The following is a 24,429-nucleotide window of genomic DNA, read 5'->3' as shown; positions in this document are numbered from 1 at the left end:
TCAGTCGTTCCACGCTTGGCTCTAAAGCCGCACTGGCTCTCTGGTAAGTTCTCTTCAGCAATGGTTGGGATGAGTCTATCCAGTACAACTCTTGCCAGTATCTTCCCTGCTATGGACAGCAGGGTAACTCCCCTGTAGTTGGAGCAGTCCGACTTTTCCCCTTTGTTTTTATACAGTGAGACAATAACGGCATCACGCAGGTCTTGTGGTACAACTCCTTGTTCCCAGCAGGTGGCAAACAGTCCGGTGAGTCTCTCAAGGAGTGAATCCCCACCGACTTTGTAGACCTCTTCTGGAATTCCGTCCACTCCTGGAGCCTTGTGGCACTTCAGTTTTGAGATGGCCGTCTTCACCTCCTCCTGTGTTGGTGGGTTGTCCAGTTCCACCCTAACTTCATGCTGGGGGATTCTCATGATGGACTCTTCCTGTACTTGGCGTCTGTCTCCAAAAAGGTTGCCGTAGTGTTCGGACCACCGATGGAGAATGGCTGGTTTGTCAGTAAGGAGTTGGGAGCCATCTGCTGATCGCAAGGGAGCCTGGATCCGGTGTGTAGGACCGTAAATGGCACGCAGTGCTTCATAGAAAGCACGCACGTTGCCTATGTCTGCGAAGTGCTGTGTTTTCTCGGCCATGTTGACCCACCAGTTGTTCTGCATCTCCCGAAGCTTGCGCTGAAGAGTGCTGCAGGCTTCCCTGTATGCTGCTTTGGCTGCAGGGTCGTCCGGCTTAGATAGGGTTCTCTGATGACAGGAGCGCTTGGTTTGGAGGAGGGCATCAATCGCAGGGTCATTTTCGTCGAACCAATCCCGATTCTTTCTGGACGAGTACCCTGCTACCTCTGCAGCTGTTTCTTGTAGAGCGGCTTTCAGTTGCTTCCACTGGCTCTCAGGGTCCTCCTTCTGCCACTGACCCTTGTTGCTGTTTAGACGCACATCCAGCTTGCTCTGAAATTCCTCCCTCAGACCAAGTAGTCTGTCCACCTGCACTCTTTTCATCTGTGGACCTTTCCGCTTTACTGGTGGCTTGATGGAAAGCCGAAGCTTTGCTCTGACTAGGCGGTGATCTGTGAAGCAGTCAGCGCTAGGCATGACTCGCGTGTGTAGCACATCTGATATGTCCCTCTGCCGCACCAAGATGTAGTCCAACAGATGCCAATGTTTCGATCGTGGGTGTCTCCACGTTGTCTTGAAGCGGGCTTTCTGTTGGAATAGTGTGTTGGTGATGCTCAACCCTCTTTCTGCACAGAGCTCTAGTAGCAGTCTCCCGTTGTCATTGCAATTTCCCACTCCATGCCGTCCAAGGACTCCTGGCCAAACCTCATTGTCCCTGCCCACTCTGGCGTTGAAGTCGCCCAAAACCAGTATCTTGTCTGCTTCATTCACGCTCGCCAGTAGAGATCTCAGCTCCGAGTAGAACACTTCTTTGGTACCAGGATCTGCCTGAAGAGTAGGGGCGTAGACACTGATGAGTGTAGCAAACTGGTTGTCCTGCAATGGTAGCCGAAGAGACATGAGTCGGTCAGAGTGACCGACTGGGAGGTTCTGTAGCTTGTTGGCAATACTGTTCTCTATCATGAAGCCGACTCCTGACTGCCTGCGTTCATCTTTCCCTTTCCCAGACCAGTATAAGGTGTAGCCTGCCCCGTGTTCCGTCAGCGAGCCCTGATCTGCAAACCGCACTTCACTGATTGCTGCAATGTCTATGTCCAGTTTAGCAAGCTCTCTGGCTACGAGAGCTGAGCGCCTCTGAGGTCTGTCACTTTCTTCTCTGTCCTGCATCGTGCGTACATTCCAGCACGCAACCTTCAACTCTCTTGATTTCTTCAATACCCTTTCTTTCTTGCCGCTGGAGTGAGATGCCCGTTGGCCACGGCGAACCAACCAGGTAGATTGAGACAAGCGTTTTTTAAGCCACCTTTTCTAGGCTCCTCTCCGTTCGGAGCAAGCAGCGCTATCCCTAGAGAGGGCTGCTTGGTCGCTCGAGGCGCTGCCCAATGTTGCTGTTGCCTCAGTCAGCAAACAAACGACCCATGTTCCCGAGCCGCCTACATGCAGAGTTGAGACTGCGACTCCCAGTGCATCTACACCTGCCGAATTCGCCTCTTCTCCATCGCTGTAGGACTTCCTTCCCGCCTGCGCTCCGTCTGCTTACAGTGAGGATCAGTGCGCGCCAACCAACCTCACTCTTTAGGCCCAGGGACATTCCACAGTGGCTCAGCAGGCTAAGACGACTGTGGCGACCGCAAGGCTGTAGGTGTTACCCGGACCCTCCTTTAGCGACTATCCAATCTCCACCCCCTCATTCGAGGTTACAGAGTAGGAACGTTCCACCTACCCCAGGACTAGGAGATTGGTACATTCGGGCTCTCGCACCACGTCAAGGCGGAAGGGTCGGGAGCCGATGTTCGGGCATCCCAGCGAAAGATATTATACAGTTAATTGCATCACGAGTTATGCAAAATAGCTTATTGCATTATTCATATCCATTGATGTTCCTCTGGACCCGAGTTAAAATGTGCTGAGTTTAAAATTCCTGCCATTAAGCACAATTAAAAGATAATTGTCCTCTTTGATTAGGGACATCAAATTGCATAATAAAGTTAATCTACATACCAATTCTTTGGTCTTTGTCAAAGTTGCCTGCATATATAAAAAATCATTGAATTCTATTCATCCCTTTCTTTTGGCTTCTTGGCTTATCACATTTCAAACTAGAGTTCCACGACCTCATACCTTCGCCAAATGATTTTAACCTTTATGACTGACGTATTAGGAGTGTTTCTCATCAATCATAAATCATACCAGTTGATTGTCTTAAAAAAAACATGTCCAAAGTATGAGCTTAACAAATTTATCATCAATTATGCAAAGGAGGCCCTTATTAGCATAATTTGATTCAACGATGTTCACATTCACATAACGTCCCGATGCCACAAAAAAGGATTAAATGTATGAAATTGCCGTCTTTTGCCAGTGTGGAATAATAGAAGTTACTCATGAAGTATGCAAATAAGGCCCACATTTGCATATTTTCTATCTATCAACAGTCCTCTCTTCCTCAGTAACAATCTGAATTGTCATATCATGGAACAAAGCGGATTTTTAAAGTTGCCTCATTAATTATGCAGATTAGAGTCTGATTTGCATAATTATCGTCCAATCATACTAAGCATCACAAAAACTATCCACATACCAAAAATCATGACCATCCATCAAGGCCATCATGTTATAGCATTTTTGAATTGATTATTTTTAATTTGCATAGTTCATATCAATTAATATTTCTCTCTTCCTCAGTTACATATGTCACATGTTTCAGAGTCCTATCATGGAATTTGGCGGATGTATAAACTTTCCTCATTAATTATGCAAATTAGATACTGATTTGCATAAGACGTGTCTAATCATGTACATCATCACTCAAGCTATCTACCTACCAAAAATCATTACCATACATCAAGCCCTTCTTGAGTTATTCCCTTTCAAAGTCAGACGCAAAACCTGCTCCTGCAGTTCCAAAAAAGCCGCTAGGGGGCCCAAACCCACACCACTTACTCTCTGTCCAAAGATCTATCTACCACTCAAAAATAAGTTCCATAGCATGTCCAGAACACGAGATATCAAAACAGGAAGTTCCGCTGCAGTACCGTAAGAAGCCGCTAGGGGGCCCAAAATCTCATCGTTTTTAGGTCTCATCAAAACCTACCAACATACCAAATACCAAGACAATCCATCAAGGCATTCTCGAGTTATCCTGTGACACTACAAACAGACAAACAGACAAACGCTACCCTCTGCATAACCTTCTCGGCGAAGGTAACAAAGTCTGACTGAAACGCCCTTGAAATTTCAAAGAAAGCTGTCAGAGGGCCAAACTTTATCACGCCTTCCCGAGCTGTCCAGAATATAAGATAGAAAACTCCTGCAGTATAGTAACAAGGAAATCCGCCAGGGCCAAGATTTTTATTTAATTTCATCACAGCTGATATTTGAGGCTAATTGATATTTCTTTATTCAAGGCAACATTCTACAACGTCAACTGGTGGTCAACTTTTATTCTGAAGTCTTTCCAGTATACCTTTTACTTTCTAAATTCCGAAGGCGTTCAATATTGAAAAGATGCAGTTGCAACTAGTAACGCTGGTGGATAGATCTTACTAAATTAACATGCTCAGATTCCTGCAGATTCAATCGTAAATGTAGCTGAAAACGTTGATTGTGTCTTGTAACTATCAAACCAATGAGCTTTTCTATTATATAAAAAGCTCCGTGTATAGTCTTGTAGCACAAGTGTCAAATTTCGTCACCCCCTCAACTCATTGAGATGTTCCAAACCAATTGTTTTCACATCGATTATAAAGGAGGAATTTGACGTCTTCGAAGGCTGACGCTTTTCAAATCATCTCTGATTTTACTGTGTACCTCCATTATGACTATAATATAATCTAGTGTATGTTCAATACATCATTAAACGTTTGCTGAGCAGACGTTTTTACCGTCATTCACAACAAACTGGGCTATTGTCTGTTCAAAGTTTGAATTCTCCCAAAGATGGAATTTCCCAGCGTGCTTTGTACCTGCATGGGTTCAAAGGAAGACTGGGGAATGTCGGACGACAAAATACGACACGACGAAAACTGACAACATTCACAGCCCAATATTCATTTTCCTGAGAAGTTTTGGCTCAGATTACTTGAAGAAAGGGGTGAGGATGATTCCAGAGTTGATCAGGAGGGCGGTGTGAGGAGCGTTAAGGGACGGGACGATGTTGAAGTCGGGCCCGGCTTGCGGTGATGGTTGACGTCCATCTTGCGACGGGTTCCATAACTGAGGTTTGTCGCGAAGTCGCGCAGATTTATAGGAACTTTAACCAGACACTGTGGCACTGACTGAGACAGGTACGTTTCTGCGGTTGTGTAGGAAGGAAACTCTCGTATAGGACTTGTTACACAGCGGATATATTCACCATTCCAGGGCTCTAACCTTGCGTTATCGATCAAGCATTCCAACCGCGCGGAGTATTCAACCCCGGCAGAAAGATGCGGACTCCAAGATCGCCAGAGCCGTGACACAATGCGCTAAAAACCACCAAGTCCTGCACGTTTCATTCCATGTCTAAATCTCTGTCTGAATAGTCCGGTTATTCCCTGCTTGTTTGCCACATGAAGCGAAAGGAGGTGGATAGAAAAATGCGCCCGAAAACTTTCCCTTCCGGCAGTACGGCGTACGCGGGGAACAGTCGCCAGATGATGCAGGAGATTCGCGAGAGTCTGCGCAACCTGCAGAAACAACAGCAGAACGACGCTTCCTCCAGCCGCAGCGAGCCGTACAAAGCTACTGGACATGCACAGGATGCACAGCAACAACAGCAAGGGTCTTCCAGAGCCGCCAGGTTCGGACAACACCAGGAGAAACTGCAGAAGATCGCGGCGTCGCTGCTACCGTTCGAGATGGGGTCCGGTGCAGCAGGGGTGGGAGGGGGGCGGACCTCTGCAGCAGGCGACGGTGTCAACAAACAAATGCTCCAACAACTCGTGCAAACAGGCATTGACGAGGTACGTAGATACTGTTGGTACATCTTTACACCTTCTTTGTTGTTTGTTTTTAGTTCTAATTAGCTGTTTGATAATTCCTTTGTTTATGTGTTTGCTTTTGCCTTTGTTCACCTGTGACCCTTTAAATTTTAATGATGATTATAAACTGTAAGTTAATGTTTTTTTTACCCAAATTCTCTCACAAGTCACAGACTAAAAGGTTCTCACGATTCTGATTCAATTTTCACTACTGTACATGTACATGAATTCATGGTTTTCACGGTGACCTGTTTACTGTGAACTGAAAACCACTGCGAAAATGTTTGTTTTGTCTTCCGCCCGCCTACCCTCTTGTTCTTAGTGCTACATGTACTTTCTACTAATATACATTGCACAGTATTATGATGTTTTGGAGGCACCTGCTACGGAAAGATGCACGAATACTAACAATTAATGCTCAACTGAACACACACCTGATCTTATATTTAGGAATTTCAAGCCAAGTCAAAGCCTTGATTCATTCCTTGGGTACATAACTTAAGATCCCCATCTATTCAAGCACTAAAACTTAGAAGACTTGTTTGGGATGGCAACTAGCAGAGGTGTCAAATGGCCATCTTGATATGTCTTCCATGGTATTACTATTGGAAACTTAAAGTTAAGATGAATAGAACGTTTAATATCAGTTTGTTTTGGGATTTCCATAAAGGCTTGGTCATTAGATAAAAACAGTTTCCATGACACTGGAATAAATGGGTTATTAAGAACACTGCATACTTACTTGGTCATTAAAATCAGATTAATGACATGTCCCTGAGGTCTCTATTTAGGAATGTTGTTGCATTTCATTTTTCACTTGGACTATGACGTATGTCAAACAATTTTGTTGTTTACATGTACATTTTCGATGACGGTAAACATTACACATCAGTCCAAGTCTAACTGTTTTGTTGTTTTTACGGCTTTTTCCCAGTGTACAGTCTCTGACTGGAATGTTTCAATTGTTAATGCTGTATTGTTCCATTTATTAGGAGATTGCACATCGTGCGTTGAAGCTGACGAACAGCAAAAGTATCCAGGCTGCAATTGAACTCATTGGGAAGATGGCCTATCAGGACGGCACCAGGGCAGAGCAGATAGCAACAACCAAAAAAGTCGTCACACAAGGTTGGAATCTCTCTTTTTATGATTTAGTGAATGTTACATAGGCAGATGATTATAATGTAAAATACAATTATAAGCAATCAGTATCAACCTTTTTGTGTGCATATGGTAGCAAAACTAAAAGAACTTTCCTGTGTGTGAAACCTAAGATTGTTACAGGAAAATTTTCTTTTGACCAACAATAAACTTTGGCAATGGTGGATTTCAATATCCACTTATTCTCCTTTTTTTTGCTGTCACATTCAAATGTTGATTGTATTCATTGTGATGAAAGGAGGAAACCTAATGTATTTCTTAATTTTCTCACAGGTGGTGTGAACAGAAGTGCCCAGTCTGTCAACCGCAATCCAAGCTTCCAGGGATCCAAGGAGTCGCTAGTGAACATTCCCCCTCGCACCAGTCCAACCTTTGTCACTGGCATGCGGTCGGACAGTCCCCTACAAGGAGAAATATCTGCCCTCAGCCAAGGCATGCCTCCCAGGGGACAAACCCCACCCCCTCGCGGACAAACCCCACCCCCTCGAGGGCAGACGCCTCCCCCTGGAAACTTCAGGCCTGTACAGCAGCTGGGATATTCACCTGGTCATGTGCAGCAGATGATCAAAAGAATGTCGCCCGTTCCTCAAAATGGCCGTGGTCCCCTTTTGGCACCGCAGGCTCAGGACACGCAAAGAACTAGTCCCATCCCAGCGTGGGCTGCGTTAGGGGGGACGGGGAATGCCTCTGCTTTGCAGAATAACGCGCCCCCCGGAAGATACTCCATGACTCCACCCCCCTCCTCCGTAGGAAGACAAAGTCCCGCCATATCTCAGCTAGGCCGGGGCCAGAGCTGCGAAGATATCTCCCACCTCTCTACGTATATGCCGGGGACTAAGATCACTCAGAAAGAACAAGCAGTCAGCATTCTCACCAGAGCAATAGGTAGCCGAGCTGCAATGGGAGCACTGCACAAGTCTCCCTCTACAGACCTCCTGACGAGTAAACCTGTTATCACGCAGAGTAGCACTGCGCAAAGGAGAGGGTCTGTCAGCAGTAGCCACAGCAATAGTTCTGTCTTTAGTTCCAACAGCGAGTCTTACTCCACGTCTGCTGCTCAAGCGAACAGTAACTCCCTCGCCCTCCACCAGAATCACCTCTCCCCGTTTAGCAGCAGTAGCAGTCACACGGACAGCTCGCAGATGACCTTTTCTTCAGGGCAAAGCATGCCGAGTCAACCCATGGCTAGTAAAGATCCGCCCAGCTATGACACGGCCATGACATACCTGCAGCTTGCCCACTCCTCCAGACAAGGGGGCACCTCACCTAACCCCTACAAGAGCCATAAGGTCGTAGATCAAAACATGCCACTTTCTATAAATGTTCACGTAGACCCTTCGCAGGTTCATTATACTTCCAACCCGTCCGCCCTGCCCCCACCCCCACCATATCCACACTCTTCTCAGCTGCCTGCGTCCACCACAAAGCTAACAAACCCTGTTGTCCTGCACTCTGCAAAGAGCAAAGAGGTGCAAAAACCCGTCCTCCAGACTGCACATGCCCCTGTTCACCCACCTCTAACCAACCAGCCAAAGACAGTGGCCATTTCTCCCAGCATAGAAACAGCGTCGACTGCCAATACGACATCCCCGTCCTCTTCCCCACCGGAAACCAGGAGTAGTACGCCCAGCTCGCTTACATCCACGACAAGCCCAAGCGAAGACAACTACCCACCCCCTCCCCCATACAGACCCCCGCAGACGGTTGAGGTACGTGCCTCTCCGCGGTCAGACACCACCCAAGAAGGTGACGAGAGTGACATTAATTTGCAAAGCTCGCCAAAACCTGAGAGAAGAAGAAGGTTCAAGGGTCGAGACCCAGAAAGGAGGGGGTCGAAAATCAAGAACTTCTCTCCCCAGGCGTTCAAATTCTTCATGGAACAACACGTTGAAAATGTCCTGAAATCCCACCAACAGAGAGTGACCAGACGAGTGCAACTCGAGAACGAAATGTCAAAGGTCGGGCTCTCGGAAGAAGCACAATCACAGATGCGAAAGATGCTGTGTCAGAAGGAATCCAACTACATCAGACTGAAACGCGCCAAGTTAGACAAGTCGATGTTTGTAAAAATCAAAACCCTTGGTGTTGGCGCCTTCGGAGAGGTCGCGCTAGCAAGGAAAGTCGACACACAGACGCTGCACGCGATGAAAACCCTCCGTAAGTCGGACGTTTTAAAACGCAATCAAGTCGCACACGTAAAGGCAGAGAGAGACATTCTATCGGAGGCAGACAATGAATGGGTGGTGAGGTTGTACTATTCCTTCCAGGATGATGAGAATTTGTACTTCGTTATGGATTACATCCCTGGAGGAGATCTTATGAGCCTTCTCATCAAGAAAGGCATCTTTGAACAGAGCCTTGCGCAGTTCTATACTGCAGAACTTGTGTGCGCGATCGAGAGCGTGCACAAGATGGGCTTCATTCACAGGGACATCAAGCCGGACAATATCCTGATCGACCGAGACGGTCACATCAAACTGACGGACTTTGGTCTCTGTACAGGATTCCGCTGGACACATGACTCGAAGTATTACCAGCCCAAAGGTAGGTGTCCAATATTTCATTGTTTCATTCCCTCTCCCTTTACTATAGAATGCAGAGGAAATTTTTTTGCTGTCCGAATCACCACAATTCAGTCGTAGGACAAAGAACTGGATATAACTTGGGAAGTTATTGAAATACTCAATATTCGTCAGAAACAGTTCTGTTGGTAAGGCCACATGCCCAGACCAATTTAACTTGTTGATTCTTGGACATCTATATGTAAGATTTTAGCAGGAAGACATCATGAAAACAGTCTTGAGGAAGATTGCAGCTTCTAACTCTGTTCACACCCTGAAATTGTGTTTACTAAAGTATTTATCTTGAGATTCCAATCTAGCATTTTTTGTTTCCGAGAAGCAATAGATTAAATTGGTGTGGCCTAAGCACGATTAGGTATTTATTCTCAATCCTGCCCCTTCTTTATTCCCACAGATGGTCACATCCGGCAGGACAGCATGGAGCCGCCTGAAGGCTGGAGTCTGGAGAACTGCCAGTGTTCCTACAAGGGGCTGAAACCCCTGGAGCGGAGACAGGCACGGCAGCACCAGCGCTGTCAGGCACACAGTCTGGTGGGAACACCCAACTACATCGCACCCGAAGTACTCCTCAGAAGAGGTAACACGTTTATACTGTAGCACTTACTAAAGACAGAAATATTTGTTATAACTATAAGGAAGTTTAATTGTAGTCCCAACTGCGCATGCGCAGCTGAATGCGTTGCAGGCGATATGTCAAACTCAAAGGTAAAGGCCCCTGAGACATAAACAAAACATGCTTGTACTTTTTATGTTACCCACAAATACATTTCATTATGCATGCGCAATTTGAACTATGAACATCCTTGTTGGGATGCATAGTCAAAGATGAATAGTACAATGTACCTGTTAACATTCTATTTGACCAATGCTTCTCAATTGTCTACAATAGCTTAAAGAGCATGTTTCATAAAAATGAGATAAGTGCAGTTTTGAGGTATTTGTGAATGCTATATGGCAAATTGCACATGTCTTTCCCCTTTTATTCCAGGGTACACCCAGTTATGTGACTGGTGGAGTGTGGGGGTGATCCTGTATGAGATGTTAGTGGGGCAGCCCCCTTTCCTTGCCACAACACCAGCAGAAACTCAGATGAAGGTACGTGCTGACTGTTTCAAGGGCTCGAAATCCTGGGTGCATAAGAACTGCATATGCACTTTTGTGCACCCAAAATTTGAGCTGTGTACCTAGATGTCTTTGAAGGCTTTAGGAAATATTCAGGCAAGTATCAGAAAAGGCAATATAAACATTGATTTACATGTACTTTGATGTATCCAGCTGGATGTATCACTTATTCAACATTTTGAAGTTAGCTATACAATTTCAGATTTAAGCTGTTAAGAGAGGCAGTAGGGATTGTACATATGTTTTACGGACATTCTATTTTATGTTGTGTTCTTTCTGTGCACCTAAATTATGACATTTGGGTTGGGTGCACCTGTGCACCTATTCCCAAAATGAATTTCGAGCTCTGGTTTCTAAACTTTCCAAGTCCAGACATGGCCTAATGTTTATTTCTGAAAACTGAGTGTATTGTAGCGATGTGACTTTTCATAAGATATTGTCAATGCTTTTAAGTTCTCAGGGATTTAATGTTGTGGAAGGTAGAATATAGAACATAAAACCACTAAGCATAAGCACATCGAAGAAAAACAATAGCTTTGACTTGACTTGACTTAACACTAGTAGTACTGTAAGCGTAAAGGCATTTATGTCATGCCTGGGCCTGATACGGGTGTTCCGGACCATGTGATAACTATCCGGATCACATAGGGTTCGGGAGTGTTATCACACAGGCATCCATAGAATATTTCGAACGCATTTCGAGCGCGCCGGTTGCGCGGCCGTCGGAAATTCGAATACCGGATTCGGAGATTGGAATCAATGTTGCTACAGTATTTTGTTTGAGGACACAAAACTCCCTCAACTTCTGGCGCATTCCGCATTGAAATGTGTGTTTTCTCGGGTGGGTATGACCAATGTATGACATAAATAAAATACAACATGTTGTATTCCGCATCACCCTCGGTCCCAGCCCTCCCGCGGGTCGGATCGCCCTACGGCCGTCGGGCGATCCGACCCGCGGTCGGGCTGGGACCAAGGGTGATACGGAATACCCTGTGTTGTATTCTATATTTACAGTATTCTACTTCAGTTTTAATGATATTTTACCCATCCTCTACAGGTGATCAACTGGGACCATTACCTGACCTTCCCAAAGCAGGCGCGCCTGTCCCGCGCAGGCTCAGACATCATCCTCAAGTTCTGCTGTGACGCAGAAAACAGACTTGGCAAAAAGGGGGTGCAGGAGATCAAGGCCCATCCGTTTTTCAACCACATTCCCTGGGAGAAGGGCCTGCGGAAGACCAAGGCTCCGTACGCCCCTTACATCCGCTACCCAACGGACACCTCCAACTTCGACCCGGTGGATCCGGAACGCGTGCGTAGCTCGGATTCCGAGGAACCCGAAAAGGTCGATGCAACATCACCGTCCAATGGCATGCTCCCGGAGCACGCCTTTTACGAGTTCACGTTCCGGAGGTTCTTTGACGAAGGCGGGCCGTCTGCCCCTGAGCCGTACAGCGATGCGGACAGTGCAGAGGACGGTGCGGAGGGGAGCCAAGAGAGCAGCTCAGAGACAGCCGCCGAGGACGGAAATGGGGCGGTGATCGCCAAACATGAACCTGTGTTCGTCTGACACCCTACTCTTTATTGAACATTAGGAAATTTCCATTTCATGCTTACTCTGCATCAGTCCATACACCAAGTTTCTTCTAGGCACCTGTCGTTTTTAGGGTGGGTTCTCACTTGTGCGTATATCAAGTCTGTATGAGTTTGTGTTTACATCTTTTGACTTGGGTAAAGTTTGCGGCCGAAGAAGTAGCTTTTTCGGTTCGATAACCATGCTGCACAACGCTGGGTCAAAGTATAAAACAAGGTCTTCCCCGCAAACTTTACCTAAGCCAACAAAATTTTTATACAGAACTGATACAGACTTGAAATACGCGGAAGTGTGAACCTCCCATACTATGCCCCAAGGGTATTATGTCATATCAACGTACATTGAACATGACCACATACTGCTTATGTTAGCATTTATAATGTTATTTTATAAGGCTCAATAGCATAGCTTTTGAGGTCCAACCTGTGTTTGTTGAGGGCAACAGCTGGTACGAAACGTGGAATAGGAGAATTTTATATCCACTCGAGTTGTCTAGTCGAATGCATCTTCTCAAGACCTATTTATTCCAAAACATTACACAAGTGAATATAACCCGTAGCATTGTGTGGTTATTTGTAATTCAGTGTCAACTTGGAATTTCAAAATTGCTGGTTACATGCTAGGGGCTTACTCTGTGTAGAAGTTCATTCTTCTTTCCACTATCTCAACAAACTACTTGACATAGTAATGAGAATATCCTCCAATATGATGTGCAAGTACAGTAGCAGTACATTTAATCATTCTGTGCAAAAAAAACAGTGTACCTGCAAAGCCGGTATGACTGGCCTTAGGCATAGCTCACCAGCTTCTGTAAAGTCCAAAATGCACCAGGCAAAAATATCATGTACCCCAAAATGCAATATCATAAGTTAACCATACATTTCAACAGGGAACCAAGATCTGAAAGATTTCATTCATAGTTTCATTCTGTTGTACATGTAGGGAGATAGCCCTGTGATATATGTAATCCTAAATATGCTGCAGATTCACTCTTAAAGTGTACTTGCCTTGGTACACATGTACACGGTAACAAGTTCAAATTTGAAAGCATTGGCTTGTAAGGTGCATACATGTTGCTATCATATTACTTGTAAGGTGTGTAGAGTGGCTATTATATAACCACCTGACCCCTATGCAGAAAGACAACAGCTATGGCTTACTAAGTATCTCTCTAACTTGAAAAATGTAGCGAACAACATGCATGTATGGTAGAAGAAAAACTTGTTTAAGTTAAACTGACCTAATCTAATGCAAGTCTGTGTGTCAAATAGCAACTGAATTTAGGCCTTCGTAGAAAATACTGACCCCCATTTTCTGACGTGACTTAAAGGAAATGTGACTTCTTTAGTAGGTCAAATCTCATGTCTTAGATAAACACGGGCTAGTATTCTTGAAGAAGGCCAAAGATACAGTTGAAAATTCAGCACATGGACTTTGCTTGTATTGGAAGGACACTTTAACTTGGGCAATGTTACAAACTTACCACCACCAGGGTAGAGCATTAAATCTAAGCTCCAAATAGCAGTTACTCAAGAAACTCCATAAAATTTGCAAATAGTCATATCATGATGACGTTTCAGGTAGCATCCACTACCTTTCGCCAGTGACACTGAGCAAGTTCTAACTGTCTCCAAATTTGATCCATTTGCTTGAGTAACTCTATTTGACATATTCCATCACCTGGATGTCTAACCTTCATCGACGCATTAGATCTAAGGTCTGAGTGGCAAGCTGTGCAGCAGGCCTGTACAGTTCTTATCTAGAAGGGCAAACCAAATATCAATCTTAGAAATGAAATGAAAAGAAGCGATTCTGTGCCTTACAATTTATGGACAAACAGAGTCATAGTCTGAAACTCGAGCTGCGATAGCGTAGGTGTAACATAAAAAGGTAGGGAATGTTTGGACATGGCAGGGAGGTATGCTTTGTATAGTAGAAATGGCCTTGTGAAATCCTATCTATTTTGTTTATAAGATGAAGTAGAATGAAGTTCCTTGTTACTGCTACCAAAGAGTTCTCCAATATTGGTTGCATGTAAGGTATTTGGCAGGTGCATTGTATTCTAATCTTCAGAAACATTCTGACTGTGCAACTTGTATCATCTTTTTATAACTTGTGTACAGGGCATATAGCTTATATATATTATATCATATATGTATACATATAAATATATCTGTACATGTGTACGAGTGTATTTGTCTTTCCAATAAATATGATACTTCTGACATCTTTTCCTTGTTTTCAACAAAGATGAGTTACAGAGAACCATCATTAGTTGATGACCTTAGAGCCTGACATGTACATATATATTTAGCTGCCCCTTTGTATAATTTCTTTTTGTTTAGGTTTGCTGATTACCCCAGCTATAAATAGAATGTTATTGTTATTGGGTGGGCAACTACTTTTGTCGCGGGGTTGAATTATGAGGTTAGAAACGTCGGCTGAATCGCAAGGGTCTGTAGCGGCTGCCATTCCGTGAACTTAATACGACAGGAATTGCCCCATGTGTGGCTGCAGGACTGTAGGTTTTGAACCACTCACACCAGGAAGGACCCCTGCTCTTTTCAATAAGTGTGGTGGGTTCTTTAACGTGATCGAGGTGTGGACCTCCAGCTTTACATCCAATCTGAGAGGACGTCCCTAGCCAATGCTAGGTACTCATTTTCACCCTGAGTAGAGTAAGGTGTAAAGTGTCTGTCCTGAGTGCACAACATTGTGGTCTGCTAGGGATTCAAACCCAGAACATTTTGATTCAAACTAAAGTCAACAACCCTAAGCGCAAGGCCACTTGAAGTCTCCATTGCCACCATAATCAGTTTTCGTCGCCAAAAAAGTAAGTCTTGCACAGCAGCAGCCACAAATTGAGAGAAAATATGCCTTGAATTGCAAAAAAGATTGATAATATCTTGGAATACCAGGTCAATTCCAAAGTCAAAGCAGATGTGAAAGACCAAAAATGAAGAATTGTTCTGTGTTTAGTATTTTATCCAACCTTCCTGAACACTAAGATTTCATAATGAAGGCAACCTTTTCTTCGGCCAAACTTTTATTATTTTCGCACGCTCGCATCAGTTTTGGTGTTCTCAGAGGATGCCATCCACATATCCAAATCAACATTGGTCCAGTGGCGTTGCCAAAAAACAACAACTTAGAAACCTACATGCTAATGAGGTTGCCCCCTAGCGTCCCGATCGCCGAACTGCAGGTTGGAAAGGAAGAGCAACAAGTGATGTGGCGTAACTGGAACAAGTCGTGATTCTTACTGTTCATGTCTGATTCAAGTCCAACAAGCCCGCTTCTAGGAACCATGGACAAGCTAAGGAAACAGCTAAGTGGGGAGGGAGACGATGAGAAAGGTTTGGTCACACAGGTAAGGTTAAATTTTACTTTATGTCGCTGTTAGAACATCGCCCCCCTCCCACCCTTTTATATTATTAGTCACCTGCATGTGACTCAAGTTATTGACAATAGAAAAAAATATACGGAGTTTTGTTATTTTTGTGCTGATTCTTTTCACTTTATTTAAGGAGAATTTTTGGGTCTTCCTTCACCGAATTCTTGAGATAATTCCAGTCCAAATATTAGCTTCTCTGTCGTCTGTGGAATGTCGTGGGACAACAAAATGTTCTCCTTTGACATGGTCGGGGCTACAAAAATGGGAAGGAAGTTATTTTTTCTGTAAAAGAATAGCTTCTTTTCGACAAGACCAGACACAATCAAATAAGTTATCCCTATTCATACAAAATAGATGCCACATGCAGCAGAAATTTGATCTAAGTAAATGCTTTTAGTTAAAACAACAAATTTACACACCATTCGATAACAACTGACCATTGTATCCGAAATAGATGAAAAAATCGCTATATATAATTCTCAGAATGTTCTGCAACATCCCATTATGTTGCTCTGTCCTTGTACACCTGCCTCAACAAGGCTGATTTTTCGTTCGTTTGTGCAAAATTTATAAACCGCCTCATGGCGTAACACATCGGTTTTGTAAGTCCAACTTACTGCAATTTGCATAAGACCAGACTGTCAGTTTTGCTTCACCTTCACTAGGATATACCCCTACTCTTTTCCATCAATGTACTTCTTATGTAGCGGCTCATCACGATGTGAGTGGATCAAACCTTACAGGGCAGCCACATCTCGAGCATGTTAACCTTTAAGAACGCAACACACTGACCGTGAAGTGTCTGGATGACCCTGTGTGCTTGGCTGAAAAATTATGCAAGCCGCAGTGAAGCCACATTGCACTCCTGGCTGGAGAAAAAGCCTCATGCTTCATTCTTAGTCTAAGGTTGCCTGCTATAGCCTTCTCCTTTGTTCATACAGTGCAAGTTAACAGACATATCCTGTTTGTTTGTTTGTTTGTTGTCATTATTGTGTACAATCATGACATGAGTCTCTGAACGTGTCCTTTTGCAGATATCAGACGGCTCCACGCTGAGCTGGTCCACTCGTATCAAAGGCTTCGCCATCTGCTTCATACTGGGGGTCGTTTTTTCTTTCTTGGTAAGTTTGTTCATAAGTTCTGTCTCTGATTTGCAGCATTTAACCCTCAAACCACCGTAGCTTTTTTACGACTAATCTTACCGTATGGGGTCAAAACTGACCCCACAATGTTTTCTACAAATATAGCTTTATTGGTGACTATTTTTGTGGTTTGTATATATGTATAGTTTAAGTAATCTATAAGGGACAGTTTGACATGATTAGGTGTGAATAATTTCTGTTCATTATCATAATTTATGCAAAAATAGGGAACATCGTCTTTTGCAACTAACGCTATTCAGACAAGCGGGCTCTTTTGAGGCCTGCGCCAACACTTGTCATATAGCATCTGCATGTCTTACGCTAGAACAACCAAACTTGGTTACCTTTGTTAAAATTTTGTTGGCAACAATTCTAATTTAATGAAATATCTAATCAATGTTTTCATGTTGCTATGGCAACCGGTTTCTTAGACCCATATTTGGAAAAAGTTGCTAATTTTGGATTTTACAATGTAATTCTAGGGCTGTCTTTTTAAACTGCACTTATTTTCTTATATCAATACCAACCAATTCAATTCACTATCACTTTTATGATTTAATATTCATAATGTATGCATATTTGATTACGTCATCGGTCAAAATCTAAGATGGCGGACAATATAATTATATTAGCTATAACCGGCTATTTCAACCTCAAATTTCATTATTACCATGTTTATTCAAACAGAAAGAATCTTAATATAAATGTTTTGGTCCATTTTTATTGTGTTATTAGGTAATATGATGAAAAAATGCATTTAGAATAATTCAAGATGGCGGAACAAAGATGGCGGATTTCGCTAGTGTAACTTGATATGAATATAATTTTTATGACGTCATTTTGACGTCGTTCATGTTGCCATTTACAAATAACATCTTTGGATATATTTTGATTTATCATACATAATTTCTAGTTAAGTTTTATCGTGTACCTTTGAATTATATGGAAATACCTAATTTGTTGGTTTTCGTCAATAAAATCACATAAATGACGTCATTATACGTCGCAACGTCATTAATATTTACGTTCATTTTAAAAATTTGTTTTTTTCACGTTTCTACAAATTATATTATGTAACTATGATCATAATAACCCTTATAATACATGTTACTAGATAACAAGTATCAAACAATAGGAAATATGAGTGCAGATTTTGCTGGGGTCAGTTTTGACCCCACTGGACCATGCGTAAACTTTCTAGGATAACTTAATCAACAATGAGCCAATCTCGGTAAAAACTTGTGAGAAGTTATAAGACATACATACAAACAAACTCATAGAAGGAATTTTGTTTTCGACTCGAAATGTCAAAATGGCACATGTTGATATACGCCTGGGGTCAGTTTTGACCCCATACGGTGGTTTGAGGGTTAACCTCCAAATCCAATATACATGATCTACCAGTCTGAGAGTTATCTGGACGCAAGATGATAATGATGATGATACCGATCCTGACTGTCCATCACAATTAGCCCTTCAACCAATGATGGCATGGCAATTACTAGTGATTCAACCAATGAGAGTCTCAGAGTCTCTGCATGTCTTTTGCATTTCTAAGTTTCTATTTTTCATTTCCATCTTTAGACCTGGGTGTCCATTAGGCAAATTTAGGCCTTTTTTTGGCCATGCATTTTTTCAACCTTGCATGACTGTTATTGTTGAATTTTGATTGCCATGCATGGTACTAGTGCATACACGTTGACTACCGAGATTTACACAAGCTTTGAGACAAACTAAACTCTACTGACATTTATATGAATTATGATACCCTTAAGTGAGTGAGTTAAAAGTTAGAATTTAGTATCATCATGACATGATGATACACATTTCTTTGTTCAAGACTTGCATTGACCTAGATGGTACAATAAACGTATGAAAAAAATTTATAAATTGAAAAATTATTAAGATATATGCTGCCTCTCCTTTCCAGGGTACGTTCCTGTTGTTCACCAAGAATGGGCTGACTGTGTTCGCTATCTGTTACACGTTTGGGAACTTGTTAGCCCTTGGGAGGTAAGTCAGACATGCACATCCATTTTAAGTGTCAGGGCTCGAAATAGTGGGTGCATCTGTATCTGTATCTATATAGCCGGTATAACCGCCATTTGGCGTAACACACCAGCTTCATGTGCACACAGGTGCATGTGCACCTGTGTGCACCCAAAATTGGAGCTGTGCACCTAATTTTTACTGTGGGTGCACCAGTGCACCTACATATTTTTGTAGGCTATGATAAAGGTACTATTGTACACTAGTAGTAGTATACAGAATATTCTTAAAATGTAAGTATCAGAAAAAGCAATATAACCATTTGTAACAGTTGTACTTTTATTTGATGTACATGTATTACTTGTTCTTTCTGTGCACCTAATATTTTTGGTTGGGTGCACCAGTGCACCTATTTCTGCACCTGTTTCAAAATTGTATCCAGTTGCTTGAGTAACTGTTTTTTGGTGAGACCTTATTGTTTTCGATCCCCGGCCGGTCATACCAAAGACTTGAAAAATGGTACATACTGCTTTCTCTGCTTAGCACTCAGCATTTGAGTAAAGAACTTACACCACTACCAGTGGACTAGCCCCTGCTGTAGTGATTGCACAAAGTTGTGTGGCCCAAGGGCTACTGAAACGGAGATGGGCGCCACTCTATGCACCATCGGTGCGGGAAGGAACTTTGACTTATTGTTTTGCCTGTTGTGTTTCAGCACCTGCTTCCTGATGGGGCCAATCAACCAGCTGAAGAGGATGTTCAAGGAGACGAGGATCATCGCTACAATAGTCGTGTTGGTCAGTTCACTTCGAATCGCTTGTACTCATTCATTCATTCATTCATTCATTCATTTGTTCATCCATCCTCCATCCATCCATCCATCCATCCATTCTCCATCCATCCATCCTCCATCCATCCATCCATCCATCCATCCATCCTCCATCCATCCATCCTCCATCCATCCATCCATCCATCCATCCATCCATCCATCCATCCATCCATCCATCCATGCATCCTCCATCCATCCACTCACTCACTCACTCACCCATTCATTCATTCATTCATTCATTCATTCATCATTGAATTCAGGCTGCATTTGTTCTTTCATGAATTTCAGTGAAACCTTTAATTTTTTTTGGGGTTTCAGGATCCTTGTGTGTCATAATATGCCAATAATATGACATTTGATTCATTTTCTATTTTTTATCTCCTCAGATTTGCCTAGCGCTGACATTGTGTGCCGTTTTCTGGGTAAGTAAAACATTGTCAAATGTGTTCAGCTTAAGTTCACTGTACAATATATATTACAGTACAGTTAGTACACATATGTGAATAAACGAGCACCAAGATTAAGTTCACCAAAATACAATATTGATTTTCAAACTACTAATTATTGAATACATATCGGTTGTGCCAAACTGACACCAGTCTCTTTTTAATGTACATTGTGCAATAAAACAGCATTCTCTACACTTCAAACTAGCAAGACATAAAACATTGTGGTTACTTGTTTGCAGTCGACAGCCCTTTGAAAATCAGTAAAATAAGGTGAGAGAGGGGGAAAATCAAGCTGTAACCAGGGCTCTTTCTAAAGCCCCCATTCCACTACACAGTGCAATCTTGTTGCAACCTAAATAAGATTTTATTACATAATTGGAATATCATGCAAAATGTAAAAGAATGACTGATAAGATAGCAAAACACACAAAGCATCATTTTTATTTGCCATCTATGAAATTCCTTGAGCCCTGTTTTAAATTTTAGGTTGCAACGCTGTTGTAATGAGGAAGCCACTCTAGTGGATTGGGGGTGTAAGGGCTCCATTGTAAAGTTGTGTACTACTGAGGAATGATGCATGTAGACTAGGGTTGGGTACCCGTACAAAACCGGTATTTTCTTATGGACCGGTCCAAAAAAAATGGTCCAGAAAAAAATCAGTGGACTGGCCTATGGACCGATTAGAAAATTTACAGTACCAGGCTACCAGCAGGGGGTCACACATAACCGGTCTAATACAAAATAAGTAGATTTAACGAGTCGTGGTGTCCTTTTTCAAAGACGTTAGCTGTTAATCATATGTAGATGAGTCAACAGACGGCGAGTGCACATTAGTGTGCACCGAGAATAATCACATTATTCTAATATACAATTTGAACATAATTTGTAGGACTCACAGAGACCTTTACTTGTGTCTCGCTCTCCAAAATATGATGTACTGCGACACTACTTTAATCAGGTACAGGTACAGGTCCTGACCTGGACCTGACCCTCTGGACCTGGACCGGACTTGAATTTTCTGTACCGGTACCCACCCCTAATGTAGACTAACCAGTATATCTGTATGCTTTCCGCTAACAGTGGAACAACAAGGGTCTGGCCATCCTGTTCTGCATCCTCCAGTTCCTGGCCATGACGTGGTACTCACTGTCATACATCCCCTTCGCCAGGTAAGACACACTGTCCATCATTCAGCTAATGTGATCTAGCAAAGCTTGTGATGTATTGAATATAGATACATTACAGTTACACAAAGAAAGCTTGTGTGACACCAAATAAAACATTCTCTTAATCTCGCTCAGGCATTTAGCTAGGATTTAAATACAGGGCGTCCAGGGGAAGGGAATGCATGGGGAGGGCTTACTTTAACCAGATCAGCATTTAAAGGCCCAAAAATCTGTTTTTTAGGCAATATTTCATTGCTTTACTAACACTGAAGTTGAACATGATATGTTTGATAACTTATAACACATTGAGTACAACTTAAACGGTATGGTCAACAATTCAATTAAACTTGGCTTTCTTTTCTCCCTGTGTTCCCAATGGCTCTATGGAAAACTTTTGCCTGATACCTTTGCAAGTCAATCAATTAACATGCTGTTCTATTGCCAACAGTAGCAGTGTGTTTGTGTGTGTGGGGGGCATGCACATTACCAGGAAACGAAGGGCATCCTCAAGGCATCCTGCCTCGAAAAAGGCCATCTAATTTCTTGGTTTTTTTTTAGTGTAGGGTGTCCCCATAGACGCCCTCCTAGCTAAATGTTTACTCTCTCTGTCTTTGTAGGGATGCTGTCAAGAAGTGTTTTGCAGGCTGCCTTGGATAAGAAGGATTTGGATGAAAATACATGCAGAATGGTGAAAATACATGAAATGCAGAAATATCATGCTTTCATTTGTATTGGATATACGTTATACCTAACTTCTTTTGCGATTGTGTAGTTTTTCAGAAGTATGCGAATTAAATGAATTTATTAGTATGTAAATGTATGGTCGTATGATTATCATATCTATTGTCTTTTACCACTATCAAGAGCTAAGCTTGAATTTAAAGGTAAAGTTCTCAAACACAACCAAACTTTTCTCAACCGCCAATGTTTTAAGAACTGGTCAGCTGCCTTCATCATGAACTCTTTGTTTATATTTCTGTGGTTTTTCTTGGTTTTTAAAAAGTTCACTGGCCTTATTGGGCAAGTACATGAAAAATAAACTGGCCCGAACCAACTTTTCACTCAACTGAAATTTAAATGACATTTGCTCTTTTATATTGCAGCAAGGAAATTCTTAGATATTTTTAGTAGAAAAAAAAGCACTTTAAAGCATGTAACAATGTTTTGATAAATTGTCAGGGTAGTGGACCAATATCTAGTCTGATAGAATTGCACCCTTGAAAAAATTGCACTGGGCCAATCGTACTGGCAAGTACACTAGTAGTATGACATGTGCTTGCCCGATAAGCACTTTCACTTCTCCCGCACAACCAGGTCATTGGACTTGTCTGACTCTGCCATCTATTGTCCTGTAGATACTTATCACCTTGCCTCACAGTCTTCTTTACCATTGCTTCCTGCAATATAGCCTGTCTCCGCTGACTTTTATAATTGCCAGAAATGGTGAGAATTGAGAAAAGCTTGGTTGTCTTATAAGAATTTGACCTTCAAATAATAACTTAAACTCAACTCTCATAGTTCTGCCGGGTACTTTAAGACTGTGATTTAAAAAAAAACAACATAAATTCGAACAGATCTACTGTAGCATCAGGAATCCCTGAGGTTTGCACTCTTCAGATATCCAGGTGGTTAAGACATTATTGAGAAGGCCTCTTTAACAGCATGTTTTTAATGTAGCAGTCGTAGGGTACTCGGAAGAATCCTGGGAGTCGATGTTACAAACCTCCTGAAGCTATTTAGTAAAAGTTACAATTATAAAAGTTAAAGTCTGTTAAAAAAGTGTTGCTATTCAAATAAGTATGCTGGTATGGGTTGATGATTTAACACAATATAATCATGCCTTTCTGTAGTCATGTCAACAATAGTAAAAACATTCCAATGTAATATTCTCCAGAAATTTTGTCTTTTGGGTGTTTTGTAAAAGAAGTTGTAAACAAAAGTGCCGTTCTACTGTAATACCATGACTTTGCCTTATATTTACTCAGAACAGTACTTAGTGTAAAACATACACAGTTTATGCATGTAAATAAGTCTTGTATGGGGGAAATGTTTTCTGTATATTCTAAGTCTCGTGACTACATACTATTAGATGTTTGTACGAAAGAAACAACACTACGAAAAATATTTTCATCGGGTTCAATTAGCAAGACACAATTTTTGCACATTGTTCTTAGAAAATATAATAGTTTTCAATACTTGGAATTGACATTTGATAGAGAAAAATAGTGTTTCTTGTGATGTGATCAATCACAAGTTTCTGGATTTTCATGACTTTCTTAGATGAAATGTATAATTTTTTGAAGAGAAACAAAGAGATTGTAATTTGTATGCTAATGGACTTCAGTATCTCTTAGAACTGTTTCTGTGCTGTCAATATTAAAATTGGTGGCATGTTAGAAAACTTTCTGTTGTGTCATCTGTGAATAGTTTTATCAGGTTGAGAAGCACAGGATAACAGGGTTCTTTATTCACAATTACTTCAGCGCTTTGGTGACGTACGAAACCTGTCCTTTGTTCTTCCCCGGGAAAGTATAAAGTTGGTCTGGCCAGGTCAACTCAAACGACGTGATGGTCTCCCATCTTTGACCGGCGAATACAACATTGGCGTCTCCGTGGCGCAGTGGCAGGGTGTTTTACCCGGAGCCCAGATGTCCTGGATTCAAATACGGGGTCCCCTGATTTGTCCCATTGACGCTGTGCCCTTGGGAAAGGCACTTAACACGACTTTGAGTACCTAGCTTTGGTTAGGGCCGTCCCTTGGATAGGACGTTAAATGGAGGTCCCGTGTTTGAGGAGAGCCACATTTCAAGCACGTTCAAGAACCCACCACACTTATCGAAAAGAGTAGGGGCCCTTGCTTGTGTGAGTGGATCAAACTTTACAGTTTTGGTTTATGGGAGACCTTCGATCTCCCATGGCCAGTAGGTGTTAGGTAGTGTGACGAGGGGGAGGGACGCACGTCGTGGTATGTTACGGGTTCCCTCTAGCTCTCCTGGGATCTCCCATGGCCAGTAGGTGTTAGGCAGTGTGACGAGGGGGAGGGACGCACGTCGTGGTATGTTACGGGTTCCCTCTAGCTCTCCTGGGATCTCCCATGGCCAGTAGGTGTTAGGCAGTGTGACGTAGGGAAGAGACGCACGCCGTGGGGTGTTACGGGTGCCCTCTCCTGGGATCTCCCATGGCCAGTAGGTGTTAGGTAGTGTGACGTAGGGAAGGGACGCACGCTGTGGTGTGTTACGGGTTCCCTCCCTCGGGATCTCCCATGGCCAGTAGGTGTTAGGTAGTGTGACGTAGGGATGGGACGCACGCCGTGGTGTGTTACGGGTTCCCTCCCCTGGATGTCCCATGGCCAGTAGGTGTTAGGTAGTGTAGAGAGGGAAGCAGGCAGTGGTGTGTTACGGGTTCCCTCCCCTGGGATCTCCCATG

General features: G+C 42.8%; 2 protein-coding genes across 2 annotated transcripts; both read left to right on the top strand.

The window, feature by feature from the left end:
- The first annotated feature begins 3,983 nt into the window (after positions 1-3,983).
- Positions 3,984-14,259, top strand: LOC136430210 (serine/threonine-protein kinase LATS1-like). The gene is made up of 6 exons (XM_066420604.1): positions 3,984-5,554; positions 6,565-6,700; positions 7,007-9,277; positions 9,710-9,892; positions 10,304-10,410; positions 11,498-14,259. Exons 1-6 carry the CDS (start codon positions 5,162-5,164, stop codon positions 12,008-12,010), a joined length of 3,603 nt encoding a protein of 1,200 aa, XP_066276701.1. The 5' UTR covers positions 3,984-5,161; the 3' UTR covers positions 12,011-14,259.
- A 952-nt stretch (positions 14,260-15,211) lies between these two features.
- Positions 15,212-23,404, top strand: LOC136430228 (vesicle transport protein SFT2A-like). Its single transcript, XM_066420643.1, has 7 exons — positions 15,212-15,404; positions 16,463-16,549; positions 18,501-18,583; positions 19,275-19,356; positions 19,775-19,810; positions 20,918-21,006; positions 21,621-23,404. Exons 1-7 carry the CDS (start codon positions 15,303-15,305, stop codon positions 21,658-21,660), a joined length of 519 nt encoding a protein of 172 aa, XP_066276740.1. The 5' UTR covers positions 15,212-15,302; the 3' UTR covers positions 21,661-23,404.
- The last annotated feature ends 1,025 nt before the right edge of the window (positions 23,405-24,429 follow it).

Source organism: Branchiostoma lanceolatum, chromosome 1 (assembly GCF_035083965.1).
Source record: "Branchiostoma lanceolatum isolate klBraLanc5 chromosome 1, klBraLanc5.hap2, whole genome shotgun sequence".
Classification (NCBI taxonomy): Eukaryota; Metazoa; Chordata; class Leptocardii; order Amphioxiformes; family Branchiostomatidae; genus Branchiostoma; species Branchiostoma lanceolatum.
Note: the sequence above shows the minus strand (reverse complement) of the source record. Positions and strands in the feature narration are given on the sequence as shown.